General features: G+C 35.4%; 1 protein-coding gene across 2 annotated transcripts; it reads right to left on the minus strand.

Moving 5' to 3' along the window:
- LOC107605291 (E3 ubiquitin-protein ligase BRE1-like 1) lies at positions 1,849-20,836 on the minus strand. 2 transcript variants are annotated; one of them, XM_016307128.2, is made up of 19 exons: positions 20,302-20,835; positions 19,233-19,394; positions 19,032-19,116; positions 17,202-17,429; positions 16,943-17,104; positions 13,024-13,217; positions 12,867-12,950; positions 12,631-12,750; positions 12,318-12,504; positions 12,067-12,227; positions 11,908-11,979; positions 9,165-9,241; positions 6,366-6,560; positions 5,931-6,003; positions 5,708-5,794; positions 3,687-3,824; positions 3,412-3,614; positions 3,142-3,307; positions 1,849-2,610 (listed from the first exon to the last, which is right to left on the minus strand). In XM_016307128.2, the coding sequence occupies exons 1-19, from the start codon at positions 20,425-20,427 to the stop codon at positions 2,479-2,481; spliced, it is 2,652 nt and encodes an 883-aa protein (XP_016162614.1). In that variant the 5' UTR covers positions 20,428-20,835; the 3' UTR covers positions 1,849-2,478. The 2 variants fall into 2 exon arrangements, with proteins under 2 accessions (XP_016162614.1, XP_020960674.1); XM_021105015.1 differs by lacking the exons at positions 1,849-2,610; positions 3,142-3,307 and having other exon boundaries at positions 3,487-3,625; positions 20,302-20,836.

Below are 21,264 nucleotides of genomic sequence, written 5' to 3' on the forward strand. Positions count from 1 at the left end.
TAGAGCTTTATATTAAGTTTGTGGATATGGATGGTACTTCTTTGGGGTGACAACATATAGGGTTGCCAACTCGATTCGCAGTGGGTAGGATAGGGTGCGGATATGGTTTTCGTGCGGGTCAAGTAGAGTGCGGGTTGTGTCTCAACTCTATCCAACCAACTCGCACCCTATATATGTATATGTTATATACTTATATAAAAATATATTTTAAGTGGATGTTGAACTAAAGATCTCTCACTAAATGCAAAAGATCTCTAGTCATTAAAAGAAGATCATTAATTGATAATTTAATATTTTTTTTACATAAAAATCAATTTTATTTGAAATTATCATCAAGTTATATAATAATGTTACATCTTTTTTCGTAACCCGCAATTAGGTTGGATATCCGCGGGTTAAGAACGGGTAGGGTTAGGGTTGAGATATTCTCAACCCGCAGGTAAGGTTAAAATTGGCTCAAAACCCTACCATATCCTATCCATTGCTACCCCTATACTTCTTCATTATCGTTCCACCAAGTTTTACCGTTGGGCCCATGTGTAGGACCAAAGAGTTCATTCCTTAAAATCCTAGCAAAACATCATACCCACATCTCAAATATAACACATATTTTATAAAAATTAGGTACTATGAGCTCTAATGTCATGTCAAACCTGAAAGCAGATGCAAGAAAGATGTCAAAAATCTGCTTAAGGTCAGGACTTTATCTTCTTGCCTTGCTTGCCACCAGTCTGAAAGCCTAATTCGCAGCTCTCTAAATCATTCCGAAATAAGTTTGAGGTAGGGGTCTAGCTCAGCTCTAAGCCTAGGATAGGACCACCTTGTCAAGGATCCAACTTCTTTCTATTTGAGTATAATGAGAACGGAGTCTCAGTAAGCCGGGCAAAAACCCACCCTCTAGTCCTAAAGTCAAGGCTTTTTCCAGATTCATCTCATTTTTCAAGCTTTAGGAGAAATTTCTAATGGAACGTAAGAATGAAATGCTTAAACATGATGCTTTTGAAGGAAGTGAGAGTTGAACCCACAACCTCTCTTATGTAATGATATACAATAAGTGAACAACCACTACACTAGTTAGTTAATTTAGTAATTTAGTGCATTAGTTTGTTATTTTTTATGTTATTAATATATATATAAAATTTGAAATGATTGAATTTTATATTTACTTTGAAAAAAGTTGATATTTATGCGGGTAGAATAGGGTAGGATTTAGAACTTTAGAATGCGAATAAAGTTAGGATTGAGAGATTCTCAACTCATGGATAAGATATAGTAAAATTTAAATAAAATTTTCAACCCGCGGGTAGAGTTAGAATATGCTCCAAACCCTACCCTACCCTACCCATTGCCAGCCCTAACTCCAAGTAAGGCAAAGAGTGAGTCTAAACTATCTTCGATAATGACAGCACAAGGACACAAAGTTCGTCCTAACCCAGCTTTATTCCTTCATCACGAATTATCTTACCACCACTGTCGCCACTCCCTAATCATTTTCAAGTTCCAATGACTACTCGATATTCGACCTTAATGCTCTCTATGCAAGAGAACCCGATGCCTTTTGGGCCAGGAGTCCTCAGGTCATCGGTGTTCTTAGTCTCGAGCCAAGCCAAGGAGAAAAATTTTAGGGTGATTTTTTTATCTGCAACACATTGAAACCATATAACTAAATACATGGTTTTTCACCATGAAAAAACATAAAAAGAAACAATTAACCAGAACGGACTCGTTGTACCCGTGAGCACCAAGTTCACATCCAAACATTCTGTTTTTGGATATACATATCAAGTGACGCCCCCACAGAGACCATTGCTCCAATTGGCAGAACCGAAGCTTCAACAATACAACACATAAGAAGCAAGACTCTATACAATTTATAGAATCAAGTTATGATAACTATACAGACCGAGCAAAAATCGTTTGGAATAGCATTACCCATTACAAGGATTACAGGCTATCAAAAAGGGAATTGAACGACCAATTATACAATCAAATCAAACGTATATACAAAAGCATCCCAAGACAAAATTTGTGTTTCTAGCAATCAAACTACAGATGTCAGAATATCTTCTCTCTAGAGTCAACTTCCAAGGCAATTTGCCATGTTTCAGGAATACAACAGTTCGAATTATTAATCGCACAGCGAAGGCCAACCTTGATGACCTCTCCAAATCGCATCGGAAGATGTATTATGATAAATCTGCACGGAACAATTATCACTTTTCCTATGGCTCCAAGTTCTTTATACTAAACTCTAAATCTAAATATTCCAGATTCAACAAAGTACAGATGGTACCAAGAAAAAGTACCAGCAAAAAGAATCCGATTTGATCTAAATCAAAACCGGACAGGAACTCAGTATTCCCTGCCAAAGTTCCTTATCAACTGTTGAGTATTCATACCCCATTTCTTTTACCAGAAAATTCAAAAGAAAACTATGGTCTGGCCGCCAACCCACAGGAGAGAACTCCAAGTTTCCAGTCACAAGTAAACAGGCTTAACATCATTAGCCCCAAAGCTTGTGCTACACTGTGGACATTTGCGGTGTCGACTCCCAGATACTTTCTGGATACATGTACCGCAAAACAAGTGGTAGCATTTTGTAATTACCACCTGACAAAAAAAAAAGGAAAAAGAAAGACAAGTTTAGTAAAACACAAACCAAAATACAAAAAACTAATGTGTATTCAATAGTTACTAGAGGAAATTCTAGTGTTTTCTAACTCCAAGAGTTCATATAATTCTCCCCTCTTCCTTTTGTAGCTAACTACTAACAATTTACCCCACATAATATCCCACCTTGTCCTTAAGGTCAGGACAGATGGACCTACTATAGTGGGCTGCTAATAAATTTTAGCAGCTGCTATCGTTTTCATGTCCATGTTGTACACATTAAATAACCCATTGACAACCCAAAAATCCTAAAACCTTTGTTCCTTTCAACATAGATAGACAAAAAATATTTAAATACTCTTGTACAAAATAAAGCTCCCATCCTCGAATATAAAGCCAAGGAGCGTCAAAGATGACTTCAATCAAGTATTTACCAGCTATAATAGGAGACTATTCTATCCAGCATGTTCACAAATTTTACCCAACATAATAGCTCACAATCCATTCAGAAAGAGGAAGAAAAACATGTACCTCTTTTGTCCGGTCTTGGCAGATACTGCATTTAACAATTTCCCGGTACTCTGCCAGTTCCTCTTGGAGTCTTTCAATCACCGAGCATCCTTCATTCTGTTCTTTAAGGCGCGAAAGCTTTCTCCTAGAAACCTCCAGCTCCTCCTCTATTCTTTTCTTGGAAAATCTAGAACAAGAATGAAATGGTGTATAGAAAGAGAAATTAATTAAAGCATTCCAATCAATCTGTCTAAAGCATACAAATACCGAAATATTTACATTATGAAATACCTTTCTTTCTCAAGTTCAACATGTAACTCCATACAAGTAACTCGACTACTACCAGATTTAGATTGCACCTCTGTAACTGTATCCTTAGCCTGTTGAGATGATCTTCTAACATCCAACAGCCTTCTATGAGTGTTTTCCAAAGTGACAGAACTTTGCATCTTATCCTCTATTAGTCTTTGAATTTGATCTGAACAAAATTTCAACTGCATAGGAACTAATAAGACATCAAGTCTAAATTCATATCTGAAATTCAGTTTATATCAAGATCTATGTACCTGGTCCTCAATTCTCGCAGCTTTTGAATCATATAAATTTCGGGTTACATTTGCTTGCTGGATCTCGTGTTGCATTACCCGCTTTTCCATGACCAAAGAATCTTGCTTTTGTCTTGCCCTTACACCTTCTAAAACAAGCTGCACCATAACAATATTAGCAGGCACCCAATGCAAGCCATGATTTCTTCATACATGCACTTACTAATATTAAGATAGAATAATAAAAGAAAAGATATCTAAACATTTTAATATTTTAAAACTAAAAGGAAAAACATGAGGGGGAGAGAAGTTAAGTTATGCTATGTGCATTGATATGAACATGGATGTCGGTTTGCTATTTTATTCGCAAATGTTGAATATATACAAACTAGTAGGACAAAATGGGTAAGATAGTGAACGATTTACAATGAATAGGACATCATCTTTTAATTTAGAAAGTATTGGCAAATGAAATTTACCATGTATTAATCTGTGACTGACAAGTTTTTTGATAGACAACATATTGAAGAAGTTTGTTCTGAACCTACAGATTTAAAGATTTAGAGTCAACATGTACCAGACTCGAATCTAATTTTTGACTTTCAGCTAGTTCAAAGTAAGCATTCAATGATCCATTTACTCAACAGTCAGCAACAAATCTCAACCCTTGAATTTTGGAATAAGATAAAATATGCACAACCAATTTTTTACTAGAGTAAGAACACCAACAATGCTTTTGTTCTTACTGGCATTGTCAGTATCCGTAACCAAACCATTTAGTGTACACAGATATCTAGTTATGTAGCGCCAGAGATAGGGCTTCAAATTTTGAGTTTTACATTTCTTGGGTCAGCTTTTTAGCTTCAAACTCTTCTCTGTTAGTAATTAGATATTTGGCCGATTAGTAATGAAACCCCATTATATTAATTATTATTATGCATCCAGCACTCAACAGACCTAAGTAAGTGCTCTTATTTGGCACATGCTAATCTTATCTTTGATGTAAAAAAACATTGCTTCAGCTGAATGAGAATAAGAGTTTCCTTTAGAGCCTCATCATTTATGGATCAAGTTATCAAGAGTATGGCTTTGACAAAAATAGATGAGATGCTAATACTGCCACCAAAGCTACTCATTCTAGCACCCAGGAATTCTACTATACTACTTAGGGTAGGTAATGGTTGGTTTAATTGTTGGAAGAACCATTGGGTCGGAAAGCACTCTAATCTATCATTTCCTCACCTTTATTGACTTCCATTACACAACTGACAACACTCCATTCCAACAGTGCAAAGGATTCCAATAATTCCTGGAGCCTCAGCCTCTTTCATAACTTCGATAAAAGAAAGTTCTCATAATTGTTGTTTCTTTTGAGCATCCTTGAGAAAGTGTCCCGCAACTTAAATAAGTGGTCTCTTGATCATTTTATATATGCAAATTCTATTCAGTTCCCAACTCATTCCCTTAATACAACCTATTTGTACATTGATAAACTCATTTTAAAGTCCAAGGCTCCCTCTGAAATCAAATATCTGTGGACAACTATGCATAAGAGAAATATTACCAATGATAATTTGCAATCTTGAAAGCCATAGAAGGCTATTTCCGATGTGATGTCTGTGTTATGTGGAAGCAAATCCAGAACCAATATTAGATTTGATTTGAACTGCCATCTGGTTGAATCTTTATGGAATATTTTTTTGATATCCTAGGTGAGTGTTCGGTCTGCATCAGTTTCCCATTGACTAGGTTCCCTGTGTTTGGGAGAAGGACAGAGGCCAAATCTGTGTCACAATGTTCAATTTACACCACTGTTTGGAATATTAGGTTGGGACATAATCCCTACATCTGAGTATCACAATTCAGACTGAGAAGTTCATCTCAGATTTACAGAATTTGTTTCTTCTTAACTTGATACTAGATCTATGGCAAGCTTTTGCTTGTATGGAGATAACAAACTAACCTTATTAAGTTATTATAATGTTGAAATTACATTTACATAAAACTACAACAGATTTCAAGACAGAAGAAAACCAAGTTACCTTAATATTGTAATCATCCCTCTCAGTAATCTGCTGCAGCATATGCTGGTTTTGAGTCTGTTTTTCATCATATGCTTGCCCAATAGACTGCAGAAAACTCATAGCACCAACAAGAGACCACGTTAACATTGTAAGAGCTAGACAAATTTGGAAACTGAATTCTAAGCAACCATTGTCCTATGCGCAGAGAATTCCATTCTACCACTGAGACAAAATAGCTGACCTCTATTTCAGACAAGTAGGCCTCATTTTCTCCATTTTTTGATCTTAATACAACAGACAGTTCAGACATCTCCCTGAAATAATAAAAATATTACAGATGAATGAGTAACCAGCTCTGAAATTCTAAAATATCAGAATAAAGAAATTTCAATAGAGCACAGAAACAGCTTTATAGAGCTCCTGTCAATGGCATTCACATGAAACATTTAATTCCACCCTACTGACATAAATAATAAGGAAATTCATCCAACTGATTGAAAAAAAAAATAAAAAAGAAAGCCTTAATCCTTGCAAAAGAATTCATTAAGAGAAGTTAGAAATTAGAAATGAAACATCAGAAGACAGAAAATAATTAAAAGGAAACAAATTGGCAAAATAGATAAATAAATATTCAGAGAATAGCAGATTTCAATAACTAATCAAATAAGAGATTAACTTTTTAGAATCTTCTAATTTCTGTCTCATGGCAGCTATCTCAGCTTCAGCAGCAGCCAGCCTTTGTTGAGATTTGGCCTCAGCTTCATTTGCTGTCTTAACACGCAGTTCTAAGCCATGCTCATCAAGAGAAGTTTTCAAACTTTGAATATTTGCCCATGCTCTGTATTCTGCCTCACGGGCTTCCATGATATCCCTGCAGACACAGATCAGTTAGTTTTCCACGTATTCTGTTACAAGCACTAATCAGACCAAGCATGCCAATAACCCACAATAAGAGGAAAGCTCACAAATTTTCACTGTTATGATGCAACCAAATATTGAACATAGTTGTGATGCATATGTTAATTTTTCCAAAAGAATTTAAATTAACATAAATAGTTTTTGAAATCATTCAGCAATGAGTCAATACAATTTGCAAGGCTTCAATGAAATCCAAGTTGACTTGATCTCTCCACTACAAGCCTGGAATTCTGACGTGCTCCAGGAATATCACCTACCTGTTCACTTCTGATGTGACTTCCGCCAATATGATTACCGAAACTTTACAAAGATAAAATGATAATCAACTGCATTATGTTTTTGTCCTCTTAGAGAATATGTATTTAATGCACAGTGTGCTTGCAAGTAGATTGTCAAACCACACCTTTAGACTGTGTTTGTGAGTTAAGCTTTTGGAGAAGGGAAGGATTTGAAATAACTTGTACTGAACCTCAAAATAAGCCCAATACATACAATGATACAATCATATCACAATATCTTGTGCGCTAAAAAAAATAAAATTTCTAACAGCTGCCTGCCTTTCCTTTTCATCTTGGTGGTCAATGAAGTCGCTTAATATCAAAAGCTGCTGTCAATGTGCCTGGTTAAGGGTTCAAAGGTCGGTTTTAAAAAAAGCACATTCATAGTGTCAAAGCACAAACCACTAGCAGCTAAGTGCTTTGACAATTTTCCAATGACATTCTAATTCTTTATGGAACATTCTCGAAATGTTTGGAAAGTTATTGTATTTCAAAATATTTTGTTAGAACTCTACGAAACCCACTTATGCGGCAATCTTAAGATCTGGGTCACATACATAAGAATAATGCAATAAAGAACCCCCCCACCCCCCAAAAAAACCACCAAGAGGGGGCGACCACTCCTACTCTGAAATCCCTAATAAATAATTCAAGGGACCCAAATCCTTGTTTTGAAATTAAGGTTATAGGGACCTCAACCCTTGAGTGCCAAATAGAGGTAACATGGCATGAGCATTTCACCATTCCATGCCCCATACCTCCCTCCATCCCTCTCCACGTTCAAGCAACAGAAAAAATCTCGCAATACCTCTATCACCCAGTCTTCTGTGCAGTTTTCTGCAGTTTGCTTTTGCAATCTGCTTGCCAACTCTCAAGTGGAGTCTGGCTGACTGGCTCACAACATTTTTTGATGGCTCATGTCCTCAACAGTCGCCAATGGCGAATCCAGAAATTTTATAAGAGGAGGGCCAAATTAAATACAAAATAAATTAAAATATAACATAACAAAAAGTCAACAAAATATAATTTATAATATATAGGTCAAAATTAATAATTATATTATATGGAAATCAACGTTCAACTACATACTTTAGGATTTTGGTATTTTTAAATTTGTTCTGCGATATTTCATATAACAAATTATTAATTTACCATCTGAAATAAATTTTGAAGCATTCTCTTTTTCAACATATACAATCATATAATCTGCTAAAAATTCGTCTTCCATCTTGTTTTAAAGTCTTGTTTTAATAATTTTTATTATACAAAAAGTCTATTCAGTTGTTACTGTTGTCATAAAAAGAGTCAAAACAAGAAATTTTTTTATAGTTGTTCCTTTTTTACATTAATCCAAACCTATTTTTTTCAATAACTTTTCAATTACTAATATATTTATACGCTTTTTATTGTTTTTTAAACCTATTTGTTAATTGCTACTAATATATTATAATACACATTATAATTTATACATATTAAGTTACTAACATGTAAATTTTTTTAGTGTGTTAATATGCTAAAATATATTTGATATATATATATATATATATAAAATAATAATAATAATAATAATAACATGGCCACCTTAGAGCCACCCTTAAATCCACCGCTGCCAATCACTGTTTGATGTCAGTCGATGGTAGTCATAAGTCGGCAATAATTGGAGAAACAAAGGGGGGCACAGAAGAATATTATAGGTGAGTGTACAAGCTTACCGATTGTGTATGAAGTAAGAGCATAAACCATTAACTAGGTCTAGTTAGGTGGTTGTGGTTTTCTTCTTCCAATTAAAAGTATGGTGAGCATATGAAAATTGTCAAATTACCCATGGGACCAATATCTCCATTGAGCGAAGGCATAGTCACCATCCAAACGGAATCACTTTGTGGGGTAGGGGGCATTTACTCCCCCATCCTAATCCCCATGGGGAAATCCCACATTCAGCCCTCTGTGAGGATTGACACAAATTTCTCCATGCACAGATCCCTACTGCCATCCCTAGTGCTAAACATATAGGTAATAATCCCATTTATCAAATGTTACGAGCATATAGACACATAAATTTGTTCCTTCTTTAGAACATGATAATCTCACATAATTTTATTACTTGTATTAATCATTTGTGTCATTCAATTTATTACAACTTAGAGAGATGCACTTGTTTCTGAAAATATTCATGCGCAAATTCTTCTCATAACGCTAAAACAAAGTTGACAAAAAGATATAAACCATATCAATCATAATAGACCATACAAATTCAAGTTGAGAATTTGAAGTCGAACCTTGAATCAATGGATTCACGTCTAAACATTTCCAGTATAAACTTCAAATCCCGCTCACTCTCTCTCAATTCTTCAACCTACATCAAAAGGAAAGGAAGATGCATTTTTACAAGAAAAGAAAATTGTTCACCTTACATATGTGATCCTATCCAATTTATATGACCTTGTGCATTTTGATGAACCATCTCACCAAAACCTAAAGCTACTAGCACATGAATGGAATTATATATTAACATGCCACCTCACACTAGTCTATAGGGCGAATGGCACTATATATAACTTCCCACCTACATTAGTAGTAAGATGACAGAATGGAACGAAATCAAAATTCAATACCATTTGGTTATTGAAACTACGATGCTATATCATCTCAACAGTTTATGATCTTGGATAAAGACAAGACTGGTTTTATATCTTAACCAATACATTTTTCATACACATCAAACTGATTATGTCCAAGGCAGAACTAACAATTTAATCTATATCTTGCATGTGATAATTCAAGTTAACAACCCTATTATTATAAAAGTGAAATGAAATGGGAATAAATAATACAAAGAACCAATAATGAGAATTAGCATGTCCTAATTTATTTTAATTTCCTTAGTAAACATGTTCCACATAGGACAATCTTGATAATGTATCCTGCACTATCCTGCACCCACTTTATGCATCTTATGGCCTGGTTGGTTTCTGTTTTCATTTTCCATGTTTCCTATTCTCCTTCAGAAAAATCTTTAAAATAGAAAACAATGAAAATAAAAAATGAAAATAGTAATGCTCCTATGTCTTCCAGCCCTGATAAAAGATTGTGGTCACTTGATACATCTGATCAGTATACTTGTGTAATCTTATTTCAAGTCTCTATCACAATCCTCAACAACACCACCTTTCCTTCCTCCTTTATAAACTCCCATATGGAAAATGGAAATCCAAATCTACCTCCAAAATCAAATCCTTTATATGCACAGTTGTGCTTAACAGAACTAATACCAATGACAATTTGCAGGTTAGGAGGCCACATGAGGCCATTACCCCTTATGTGCGCGTGTTGGGTTTGGATAAATTCAGAAATAGTCTCACGTGTTTTTGCACTGCCATTTGGCTGATTCTTTGTGGAATTCTTTGTTTGAGGCTTGCAGGTTCTGGGAGAAAGAAAGAGGCAAAATCTTAGTGGCAATGTGCAATAGATGTCACTATCTAGAGTATTTGGCTAGAGGCTATAGCGCAATTTACACATTTAATGATAGATACCCAGGAAGAGTTGTTTGGAATAGAACTAGGCATTGAGCATCTATCATGTAAAGCATATGGACTCTGTAGAGAACTGTCCCTCTCAGACGTGATCAGAGATTGTAAAGCCATAATTCACTGATGTTATGATTTTCTATGTATTCTTTTAGTTTGGGAGATTTCTTTTCCTCTGCTTCTTTGTATTCCTCTATATATTAATGATTTTTTTTTATCAATATATGTATTTGGTGCTCAATTTCTCTCGCTTTATCTTCTTGGAGTGATAGTGACGAGTGGGTCTTACTGTGAGATACTTTCACGTGTTTCATTTATTTTACTGCTACTTTCACCTTAATTTAGGTGCACCTCTGCTCACACCCATTAAGTATAAACTATTTAAAGCAATTGAGGTGTATAGAACTCTGATATTTATAACAGTCCACTCTTCGTACACATTCTGTTGGTTCTCAAGCCTAAGACATAGTAAATTTTAGTTAGTTCAGCAACACTCCCAAACAATCCTAGCTCAGACACACGTCCGGTCCCATTGACCCACTGATCAAACTATTCACCTAGGCCCCACTCCTCATTGCTCTTCTTAGATGTTAACTCGATGTAAATTTGTTGCAACTTCCCCAAATTACCTACCTTAATGCTACTTACAACTTTGGAATGTAACACTTGTTCTTAAGCCCTGTAAAATCCCCAATGGAAATCACCCATGCAAGCTGGAACTTATGCACAATAACTCCACGTTGTCAAGTTACCTCATAACAAGTCGGCCATTGGCTATATAAGCAAGTATTTTGCATCAAATAAACTCTGATGGATCTACCTAGATTATCTACTAAGAATTTGGCCATGCAAGGACATACTATCCTGTTTTTTTCTTTATTTGATAGATAAGGATATAGTTAGATGGGAAGAATCCTCAAATAGATACAAAAGAACCAGTTAATGTCTGAACAGATAAACCCACTAACAATTCATGCACCAGACTAGGCATTGTTGACTTCTCAGTATCTCACCAACCCTGAGTTAGCCAATATTTTTTGTTCATACAGTACATAAGCAAAGCACTTCCAGCAGTGGAGAAAAACATCTGCCAAAACCGTCAGCAATCTTTTTCATCATGGCTGTTAACTAGTCTAAACTACATAGGACCTGGTCTAGGTACCATGGCATAAACCCTAGTATAGCTTGCCGGACAACATGACTCACCAAATAGATACTTCCCTTGTAATGATTCATTCAAATAAGTTCTGAAGTTCTACCTCAGTTTTCTAAATTCGTCTTTTTTTTGCTTTAACTCTCCCTCTCACACACACATACATGCACACATTGTCTTCTACTTTCTAACCTTATGAAACACTTCGAACAAGAACTGGAAGAATACAATGTCATGTCAAGTAATTGCTCATTATAGAGCACAACCTGAATGAGACGAACTAAAGGACCACACAAACCAAAAGCAGCTAACATTCTTTTATATCAAGTATAAGTAACATACCACACCAAGCAGCCTCTTTATTTCAGCAGCTTGACCAGCAGCCCTAACAGTGAAAACATCACATTCCTTTACCTGTCATTATTAAAGAGGGCAGAAACATTTCAGGGCCCTTGATTTATGCAGCCAAAAAAGTGCAGTTCATAAATAAACTAAACCAACCTTCCTGTCAAGAATATTAGAAATAGACTGCACATCTGCACGCAGAGAATGGATATCTGAAGCTGATTCTTTATACTTGCTTAGTTGACTTTGCATAGATTCCATTTCCTCAGGAAATGAAGAAAGCAAAGATTTAAATTCTCCTATAACTTGATTCCTTCCTGAAGCAAATAGAAATTGATTACCATTTATGAACAATTAAACCACACAACAATAACATTGCATGCTTTATACAAAGGAAGTAGCCAAACCCGGTTCTCTTGCTTCCTCATGCAGTTTATTTTCAATCACATTTCTTTCATCTATCTTTTTCTGTATCTCAGACCGTAAATCAGCCACTCTAGAATCAGCAACTGACACTGATCTTTGAAAAATATCTGCTAAGTCATTTTTAATGTACCATTCCCTCTCCTTCCACACAAGATTGTCTTTCTCAACCTAGAGGCATAAGCAAAATGCAATAGAAACAAAAGGGGGCTATCATAAGAAGCACATCATACCTCATAGGACAATGTCAAAATATCTAAATCTAAATTAAATAAATAAGTAACGACCAGTTACAACCTGTAGTTTCTCGAATAAAGCCTGATACTCGTGAACTTCGGCTTTTGACTTTTCTATCTGATCTCTAACCAATTGGAAGCAATGGGAAGAAGTAATACAATCCAAATTCTTCAACGTGTTCTGATGAAATAATTCCAAGTCAAACATTGTAAGAGAATACATTTAAAACATAGCCTTGCAAAACATAACAGTAGGAAAATACCAAACACATCATAGGTACAAACAATAAACGCAACCTGTAGATCGCACAACTGCTGCAATATTCTTATTCTTTCCTCGTGAAGACCTTTCAGTTCCACTAATCGAGACGAACCTTGGTCCTGAGAAACTAAATAATTACGGTTTGATATCCCAAGAATTTTATAACAGGGCCAAAGAATTCAACAACATTACCAATAGGTCCTTCAGAGTAGATTCCATATCTTGCAAATCCTTTTGCTTGTCTCTGACTTTATCACTAGCAACATGCGCAGTTCCAACATTTAAGACAGGGAGAACTGCCCCCTTTGCTGAATCTCTCTCTGCTTTAAGAGTTAAAAGTTTGCTATTGCTTTCTTCCAGTTCTGCAAGAATGCGTTCAAGCTCCCCTAAACAAATAACAGCAAGACAAATAAATTGCATGTCATATCCCAACCTTGGCTGAATACAATAAAGGGTAAATTACAGTGAACCTCAGTTACTTTGAACCCCAAGACCTTGAAGTTTAGTGTAATTCTACACTCACCTCCCCTCTAGTTCTCCAGCTTACATTCACGACTCCATTTATATAGTGCCGTTAAGATTCTTTCCTAATAAAGTTCGATTTATTTCTCAAATGACAATTGTCAAGATTCATTTCTTAAGTATTGGAATAATTCTTTAATTTCTTCCCCACAAAATTACTTCTTTACCCTTTTTTTTCCAGGTGTCCTTTTCCTCAAATTTTCCATCTATTCTTCTATAAAACTACATCATACCAATGAACCAGGCAGTCCGATTTCCTTCTAAAAATTAAAAAAAAAAGGGCAGCCCCATTGATGTTTTAAAAAAGCGGTATGGCGGCGCCATAATGTTATGGCATGGCGGATTTCTTCCTTGCCGCCATACAGTGGTTACCGCAATGAGTTTTTCACGGACGGCGAAATGGCGACCGCAATTGCAGTGGCAACATGGCAGACCCGCAATAGAAATGGCGGAAATTGCAGGGTTTTTTTGGATTTTTGAAAAAATTGAGGATTATTTTGGTCATTTAGGAAACCCTAAAAGGTTACAACCACCTTCCTCAGCATCCTTTCTTCAGAAAACTGCCTCTTCCTCTCTGACGGTCCAAAAACTCTCTTCTCTCTCTCCCTCTCTGCTCCAGGCTGCTCTGCTGCCGGAAGAACCACCGGCAGCATGCCAGGCAGCACCGTCCAACTCCAGTTCCTCCTTCTCCGTCTTTCCTTTCTGCCGTTCTCTCTGTGTTCTGGCGAAGCCGTCGCTGACTCACTGCTCGCTGCCACTCGCCGCTGCTGCAAGCCACGGGTTCCCTCTCTCTCTGCTTCGTACCTTAGTTTCTGTTCCAGACTTCTGGTCTTCCTACCCTTTCTTACTTTCCCGTTTCCCCATTTATTTACATAAGTTCGGTGCTATAAATTATATTATAAACCTCTCTATTTCCATTTTTTTTTAAATTTACATAGGTTCAAGACAAGCCCGTGACTATAATGTCCCTGCCCCTGCCTCTTATATTCTATGGTGTATTATGACTGATGTTATGCTTATTTGTTTATTTTGCTACTGCATTTGCTGAATTAATTGGATGCCTTATGAGTAGAAAGTTGCTTAAATTGATTAGATTTTATAATTTATTACCTTTTGAGTTTTTCTGTGCATATACATGTATTTTTTTGGCAGTCCGCCATTTCCCACAAAGCGGATTTTTGGCTTGCCGCTATCCGCAATCAAAAACTATGAGCCCAATGCACAAACATCCCGCGTTAACGTAAGTCTGGGGATGGGCCATATCCAGAGGATGTAATGTAGACAGCCTAATCTGATAATTACATATCAATGGCTGCTTCCAAGTCTTAAACCCATGACCTTAGGTCACACGGAGGCAACTCAACCAATTTCCTTCTAATTGATAAAAACAGAAACAGAAGTTAAAAATAAAAACTAAACTCAACAATTACCCAACCATTCTTCCCTTAAAATAAAATTACTAACTTCAAAATATATTATTTTTGGTATAAAAGTTTATCCTGCCTCAATACCAAAGAAACTTAAATTAGATATGCAAGTAGAAAAAATAGATTCATATTTCCAGTAAAATAAATTAAATAATTCTTTCCTCAAGGAGCCGTAGAAGTTTAATTTTATTGTAATTTCCAAATGGCAAATATATCTCCATTTACTTAAACCACAAGCAATTTGCATTTACCTAAATGCGCATTTAAAAAAGCCTTCAGAAGTTTGGCCTAGCTCAGTTATATCCATGCCAAGACTAAGAGCTAGTTTGGATAGGTCCATAAGTAACTTTTTTTACCTTTTAACTTATGAAAAGTTATACTATTAATGTTTGGTACAATTTTCAAAACCAAATTGTAACTTTCTAAAAAGCTATTTAAGTGCTTATGGAGAAGCTAAAAAAAAGACTTCTCTTATAATAAAAAGCTTTTTATTACTCTTCTTTTAAAATAAGCACTTTTAAGACGGAAAAACCAAATACGAAATAACTTATTTATAAGCTATTTTTAGTATAAGTATTTATTGTTTACGCTCTTTTTTCAAAAGGAGCTTAATTAAGTTGCTCACCCAAACTGGGCCTAACACTCCATTAGTAAGCCCCAACAGACCACCAATGACCCAGCCTATATTCATCCCTAACAAGCACCACACATGTCCTACTTAAGAGCAATTCTTTATGATTTTCCTTATGAAGAAATTGGTTCTAACATTAAAGCAGCAATCTTGAGGCAGTGTGCTGCCTTTCACTCCATCAACACAATGTGTTGAATGAGTACAAGAGGACAAGAGTAACAGAAGTAGGAAAGGAAGAGTACAAGAGGACCACCGGATTAGTGAGTTTACACTGAAGTTGGGATAACTGAGAAATAGAGGAAGAAAAAGAAAGGTGTGCATGCCAACTTGAAGAACTTCACCCTCCCAAGTGTGCAGAAAAATGAGAGAAAAAGGCGAAAGAAGCAATTCACCATTATATCCCCAACAAAATCAATCATACAAAAATGGCAGTGTCCACACCAAATTTAGTTTCGCTTAAACAACTAATTTAAAACAACTTTTATTATTTTGGTTTCCGAAGAGTGTTCCTCGTCCCTATTACCAGGAAAGGGTTTAATCCCCTTTCAAGCATAGTCAAGCTTTCTCTCCCAACTGGTGCTCTCTCCAAGAGTAGAACTTGGGTTCTCCGTTCTCCTGGCGCTGTAGTGTGCAGCTACACCAGCACCCTTTCTTATTTCTTAGTAACATTGCTACAAAATAATTCTTAAATTTGTGTAATGATTTAAAAACTGAATTAAATGACATCTATTTTTTAGTACAATAAGGGCATATATGTCATTTTAACACCACATGTACTGTCTCTTCATTTTCACTTTCTTTCCTTTTCCTCAAAACACATAAAAAAGATGACATTTTTCCTTCCATGTATTGTTCCTTCATTCTCTCCTCACCTAAAGAAACCAAAATGGCACCCATGCCACCTCACCCACAAACCTGCTGTGTTTAGGTTTCTTTTTATGGCTTTCCTCCCGCATTGTCACTAAGGCCATTTCAGAAAATTGTAAATTTTCATTTCATTGTAAAGAAAGTATTAAATATTGCAACAATATTGAGTTTAACATTTTCTTCTACATTCGTTTGTTCTATTTTATGCACTTAAACAATATGATATTTTTCCTTAGTTACTGTCTTCCTTTAGTTGATTCTGCTGTAAAAGATAAAAAGAATTTACCTACCCCTATATATCATTGCATATGCAACTCAACAAAGTTCATCTTCGGACAATCATTTAGTCATGCTGTTCTCATTTTCGCTACCATAAACCAGAAGATATTTTCCCAGTACTTACTTTCTTCCTTTTGGTTCAAATTTCTATGGTCAAATACAAAAATTAAAATTGAAGGAAAAAAAAACAAAAAAAATTACCTAATCACACACCATTTATTCTTTATCTCTTAAATTAAGCCAATTATACGTTCTACAAGTATAACGACAACTGACAAATTGACCCACTCCATCCCCCAGACAACGACAGAAAAAATAAAACCAAAAACAACTTGAAATAAAGTGGAGATAAAAAATAAATATATATCATAACACAAGAATTTACCTTTCAATTTACAAAGTTCTGCTTTATTTTTGGCATCAAGATCTCTACGAGCTTGGAACTCACTTGCTAAAGACTTGTGCTTTAAATGCAATTCACTGAATGCTGACCTTAAATTTTTAACTTCCCCTTCTAAATCAGCGGAAAGCTTCTGCCTGTATGAAACTATAAACAGGCAATGTAACCAAGAAAGCTAAGAAACTGCTCCGACAGAATAAGCCTAATAAATAATAAATCACATACAAATATACTCATATCTTACCATCTCCTGGAAGCTTCTTCAGTACTGCAGTATGCAATCCATCCTTCAAACGCCAAAATTTATGAATAGTTGTAACAACGTTTTTCAAAATGCTTTGTTCTTTTTCGGAATTCAATTGTCTCTGCTCTTCCACCTGGTTTGCACAGTTGTAAGTGGAAGAGCTTTCAGTTGCACCAGTTTGCATCAGTCTGCTGAGAAAAACATCATGAACAGTTGATGGACTATCATCTGCAATGCAGATCAAATGACCTTGTTAACCAACCATTTCCAGCCACATACAGATGTCAATACAAATTCTGAAACTATAAATCTAATCCTAAAAAGAACTGAGATCTTAACAACTGGTAATACTACACCAGAGAACAACATTTTAAAAAAACATAAAACAAAATACCATGAACTACAAAGCACAAAATTTACACCCAAATAGTACACACCCCCTAGTAATGACAACAAAATTTACTTGAAAAGACCAAAAAAAAAAAGGAACTACCCTATAGACCAATGGTTGAGGTCAAGAACTTGCATGGTTTCTGAAAAGCTTTTGAGCTGCGTTTGGAAGGGAAACTGAGACTGAAAGACAGAGACCGACAACAAAGACTAAATTAAGTCTCTGAATTGTGTTTGGTGTAAAATGTACTGGACTCAGTTATGTCTCAATATCATGTTTGGTTTAAGATAAATATGAAGATTGAGGGATAGATTTAGAATTTGAATAATTAAATGAGAGTATTTCTGAAAAGAAATATTATTAAAGTTTTAGTCTTTGTCTCTAAAAATTTCAGTCCCCTGTATTCCTATTTTTTGGAGGTACTGAAGGGACTGAAATTTTGTGTTCCGGGACTGAAATTTTAGTTATAGTCTCTGATTACCAAACACAATAGTCAGTCCCAGTCCCAGTCCCCCAGTCTCAGTCATAGTCCCAGGACACAAATGCAGCTTGGTAGAATAATCAACTAGCCCAGTCAAGAAAATCTGTCACTTAGCAGGATAGTTGATTCTTAAAAGTAATCAGCAATAATATTTGATGTTTCAGCATTAAAGGCATAACAAAAAATTCATAATAACACCAATAACTTGCAAAACTTAGATGGACATGGCTGGAAAAGCTTGAACATGAGATATAGAATCCTTAATGGGAACTATTTGTGCACCTGCTTGGTGAAAGAATTAGTTGCTCTGTTTCCGGAAATGCAAAAGATTGATTGTGATTGGTATATTTAAAAAAATGAGTTTCAGTTAAGGAAACACTATAATTTCTTCAGTTTTAAGTGAGGGCAAAATTGGAACTTAAATAGATTAAGAGAATAGAAACCTAAGAAGTCTGAGTGAGGAAAAAATAGCAAACTCAGATTAAAAGGATCGAAAAGCAGATATTACTTAAGAGCATGTTTTGTGTAATGTCCGACGCCCCCCCACCCAAAAAAAAAAAAGAAAAGATTGTTGCCCTGAATGTTTGGTTTCACCTGTCACACTATGATACTTATAGATCATAATTATGAAGGCCAACAATTAGAACCCCAATAGAGTTGCATCCCACTTACATTTGCAATTTCGGATTAGTAATAAAAGTCTGAAATTGAAAGAGATGTATTATGTAACTATGCCTTTTAAAATAACTACTTCTATGAAAGAACTTGCTAGCAATCAATGGAACAACTTCGAATTTATTTTATAATCCTTTCTAGCAAAAAGGGAAACTACAGCTCGATAATAATGTAAACCAAAAATGAGTATTTTCAAAATACATGTGATTAAATGAATGACTACATGGCATTGTCTTGCAGCACAAAATCATATAAAAGAATAAGAAAGATCAAGTGACCTCACCGCTAGCAACGGCGGCGTATCTTGAATCCAAGTTGCAGATATACTCTCTCGAGCGTTCAGAACACGATGCCAAGTCATTAACCAGCTTTGTGCAGAAAGCGGATATTGCCCAGCAAGTGATTGTGATATAAATCATTAGACAAATTAAAGCATGGAATATTTGAACTTAAGGAGTAAAAAATGAAACACAAAATAAATTACCTGTTCCCAGTTTTTCTTAACCACTGTTAAAGCAGAGTCATATGACTGTTGCCTCTCCTTCATTTGAGAAAATTTATTCTCAAGAGCTGTATGCTCTAGCTTCTGTGTTTCTAATTTCTGCATAAGCTTTTGATTTTGAAACTGAAGTACAGCAATATCAAGCTGTAATAAGAGAGCCGTAAGTTCAATTAGAATTACCCATGCAGGTTATTACCTTAGTTCTTCCCATATGCAGGATTGTTAAATTCGATCTATATGAAGTACTAAATACAGTCCATAACAACATTTAAATAAAATCCAACAACGTAGTAACCTTTTCAGAATTCTAATCGTTATAGATAAGCACGAATTCATAAAGAGATAACAATCAGCATTTACACAGACACAACTTTCTCTTTTCATAATTATTCGGCAGTATACACGAATGATACTCAAGCAAACAAAGGAATCAAACAAATGATCATATAGCAATGTAAGTACTAACTCTGCAAATAAAGAGTAGCAGATCAATCCTCAGTTCTAGTGGAGAAGTTTTTTTCTTTTTTCATCTCAAAAGATAAGAAAAGAATTGGTAGGATCAAAAGAAAAGGCAACCTTTAAAACATATATCTTATATCCTTAGCATCCAAAAGCCAAAACAAGGGTATTGCAACCAATCAACAGAGTAAATTGGCAAGTGTAAACTGTAACTCTATTAGTCTATTAATTATTCATCAAAAGACAATCATGCGTGTCAAAAAGTAAAATAGGCAATGCAAATGGTTATAACTATTAAGCGTTTCCTATAATATAAAAGTAGTTTCAGTGTACATAGGTTCACACCACATACAAGTAGTTTCAAAAGAAGAAAACATATATTAAACTCTATGCCTAGCCAGTCAAATTCAAGCAACAAACATCAACTAAAATTACAAGGACAGCAAGGAAACTCAGGACCCGCCCCTGGGGCCGGGGCACCCGAAAGAAAAGAAAGGAAAAAAAGAAAATCCATGGAACATTATGAACTGCAAAATTTGAAGCACAAGCTTTAGATACACAAACAAATAAATAAAGATCATAATGGTTTCACCTTTTTGTCTTCAGAAATGGGCAAGAAGGGCAGCTTCTTGGCAGTAGCAGGTGCTGCCGTCGGTGACAGGGAGCTAAAGTGACGCCGTTTTCTGTCTGACTCACCCATGCTGCCCATTGAAAACATAAACACACACAAACCCTAGACACGCCCACTCACACCACTCACATCACACAGAATCCAATTAAACCTAATTCAAATCCTTCACATAGTGCGCCAGCAATTCCCAGATACAATCAGAAACTATAATTCCAAGACAAACACAAATTAAACAATCCTACAAAACCCTAATTCAAACCCCACCCAAACAAGGAGCATTCATAAAAAAAAGAAAATTAATAGATGAGTTTTTATAGCTGTCTATATATCTAACTCTCTACTTCGAGACCATGTTGTTGTAAGGAAGAAATCTAGGGTTTCAGTCTCCGCGTGTATTATTACTATTTCCCTCTTCTCTGTTGGTCCTTTCTCAATTAAGTTCTCTGCATAGCCATTTTCTTTCTCTCTGGAATGCGAAGGAGGAGAGAGAAAGTTAATGTTTTAAAGTATTTGTATTTTTCTGTGAAGAAATGGCATCGCGTGTAATTTCCATAGGAATTGAAGGATATTTTCGTAATTTCCTATACACGTCTAAACGGCATTTGTACAAAGTGCATGAACGTCGCCGGAGGGATTATTTGATTTGATTATTTGGGATATTCTAAGCTCTTAAAAACCAGACTTGTATCTTGAGTTAATATTTAAAATAATTTCTGAAATTTGGGGATAGATTTAATTTGACGCCTAAAATTTTAATTGATTCAATTTAAATTTTCAAATTTTAATAAGTGATTTATGTTAATTTTGCTGTTAATTTCTATTAACGGCACATTTATTTGAAACATTAAGTGACACGTGGATCTATATGTAACTTGATAAAATTTTGTTGACATAGAAAAAATTTGTTTAGACTTAATTTAGCCA

The sequence above is a fragment of the Arachis ipaensis genome, chromosome B06 (genome assembly GCF_000816755.2).
Source record: "Arachis ipaensis cultivar K30076 chromosome B06, Araip1.1, whole genome shotgun sequence".
Lineage (NCBI taxonomy): Eukaryota > Viridiplantae > Streptophyta > Magnoliopsida > Fabales > Fabaceae > Arachis > Arachis ipaensis.

Coding starts and splice junctions, on each gene's coding strand:
- LOC107605291 (XM_016307128.2), bottom strand. CDS start 20,427: ATGTTTTCAATGGGCAGCATGGGTGAGTCAGACAGAAAACGGCGTCAC. Junction 17,430..19,031: donor ATACGCCGCCGTTGCTAGCG/GTGAGGTCACTT, acceptor TCTGCATTGCAG/ATGATAGTCCATCAACTGTT. Junction 17,105..17,201: donor GAAGAAGCTTCCAGGAGATG/GTAAGATATGAG, acceptor GCCTGTTTATAG/TTTCATACAGGCAGAAGCTT.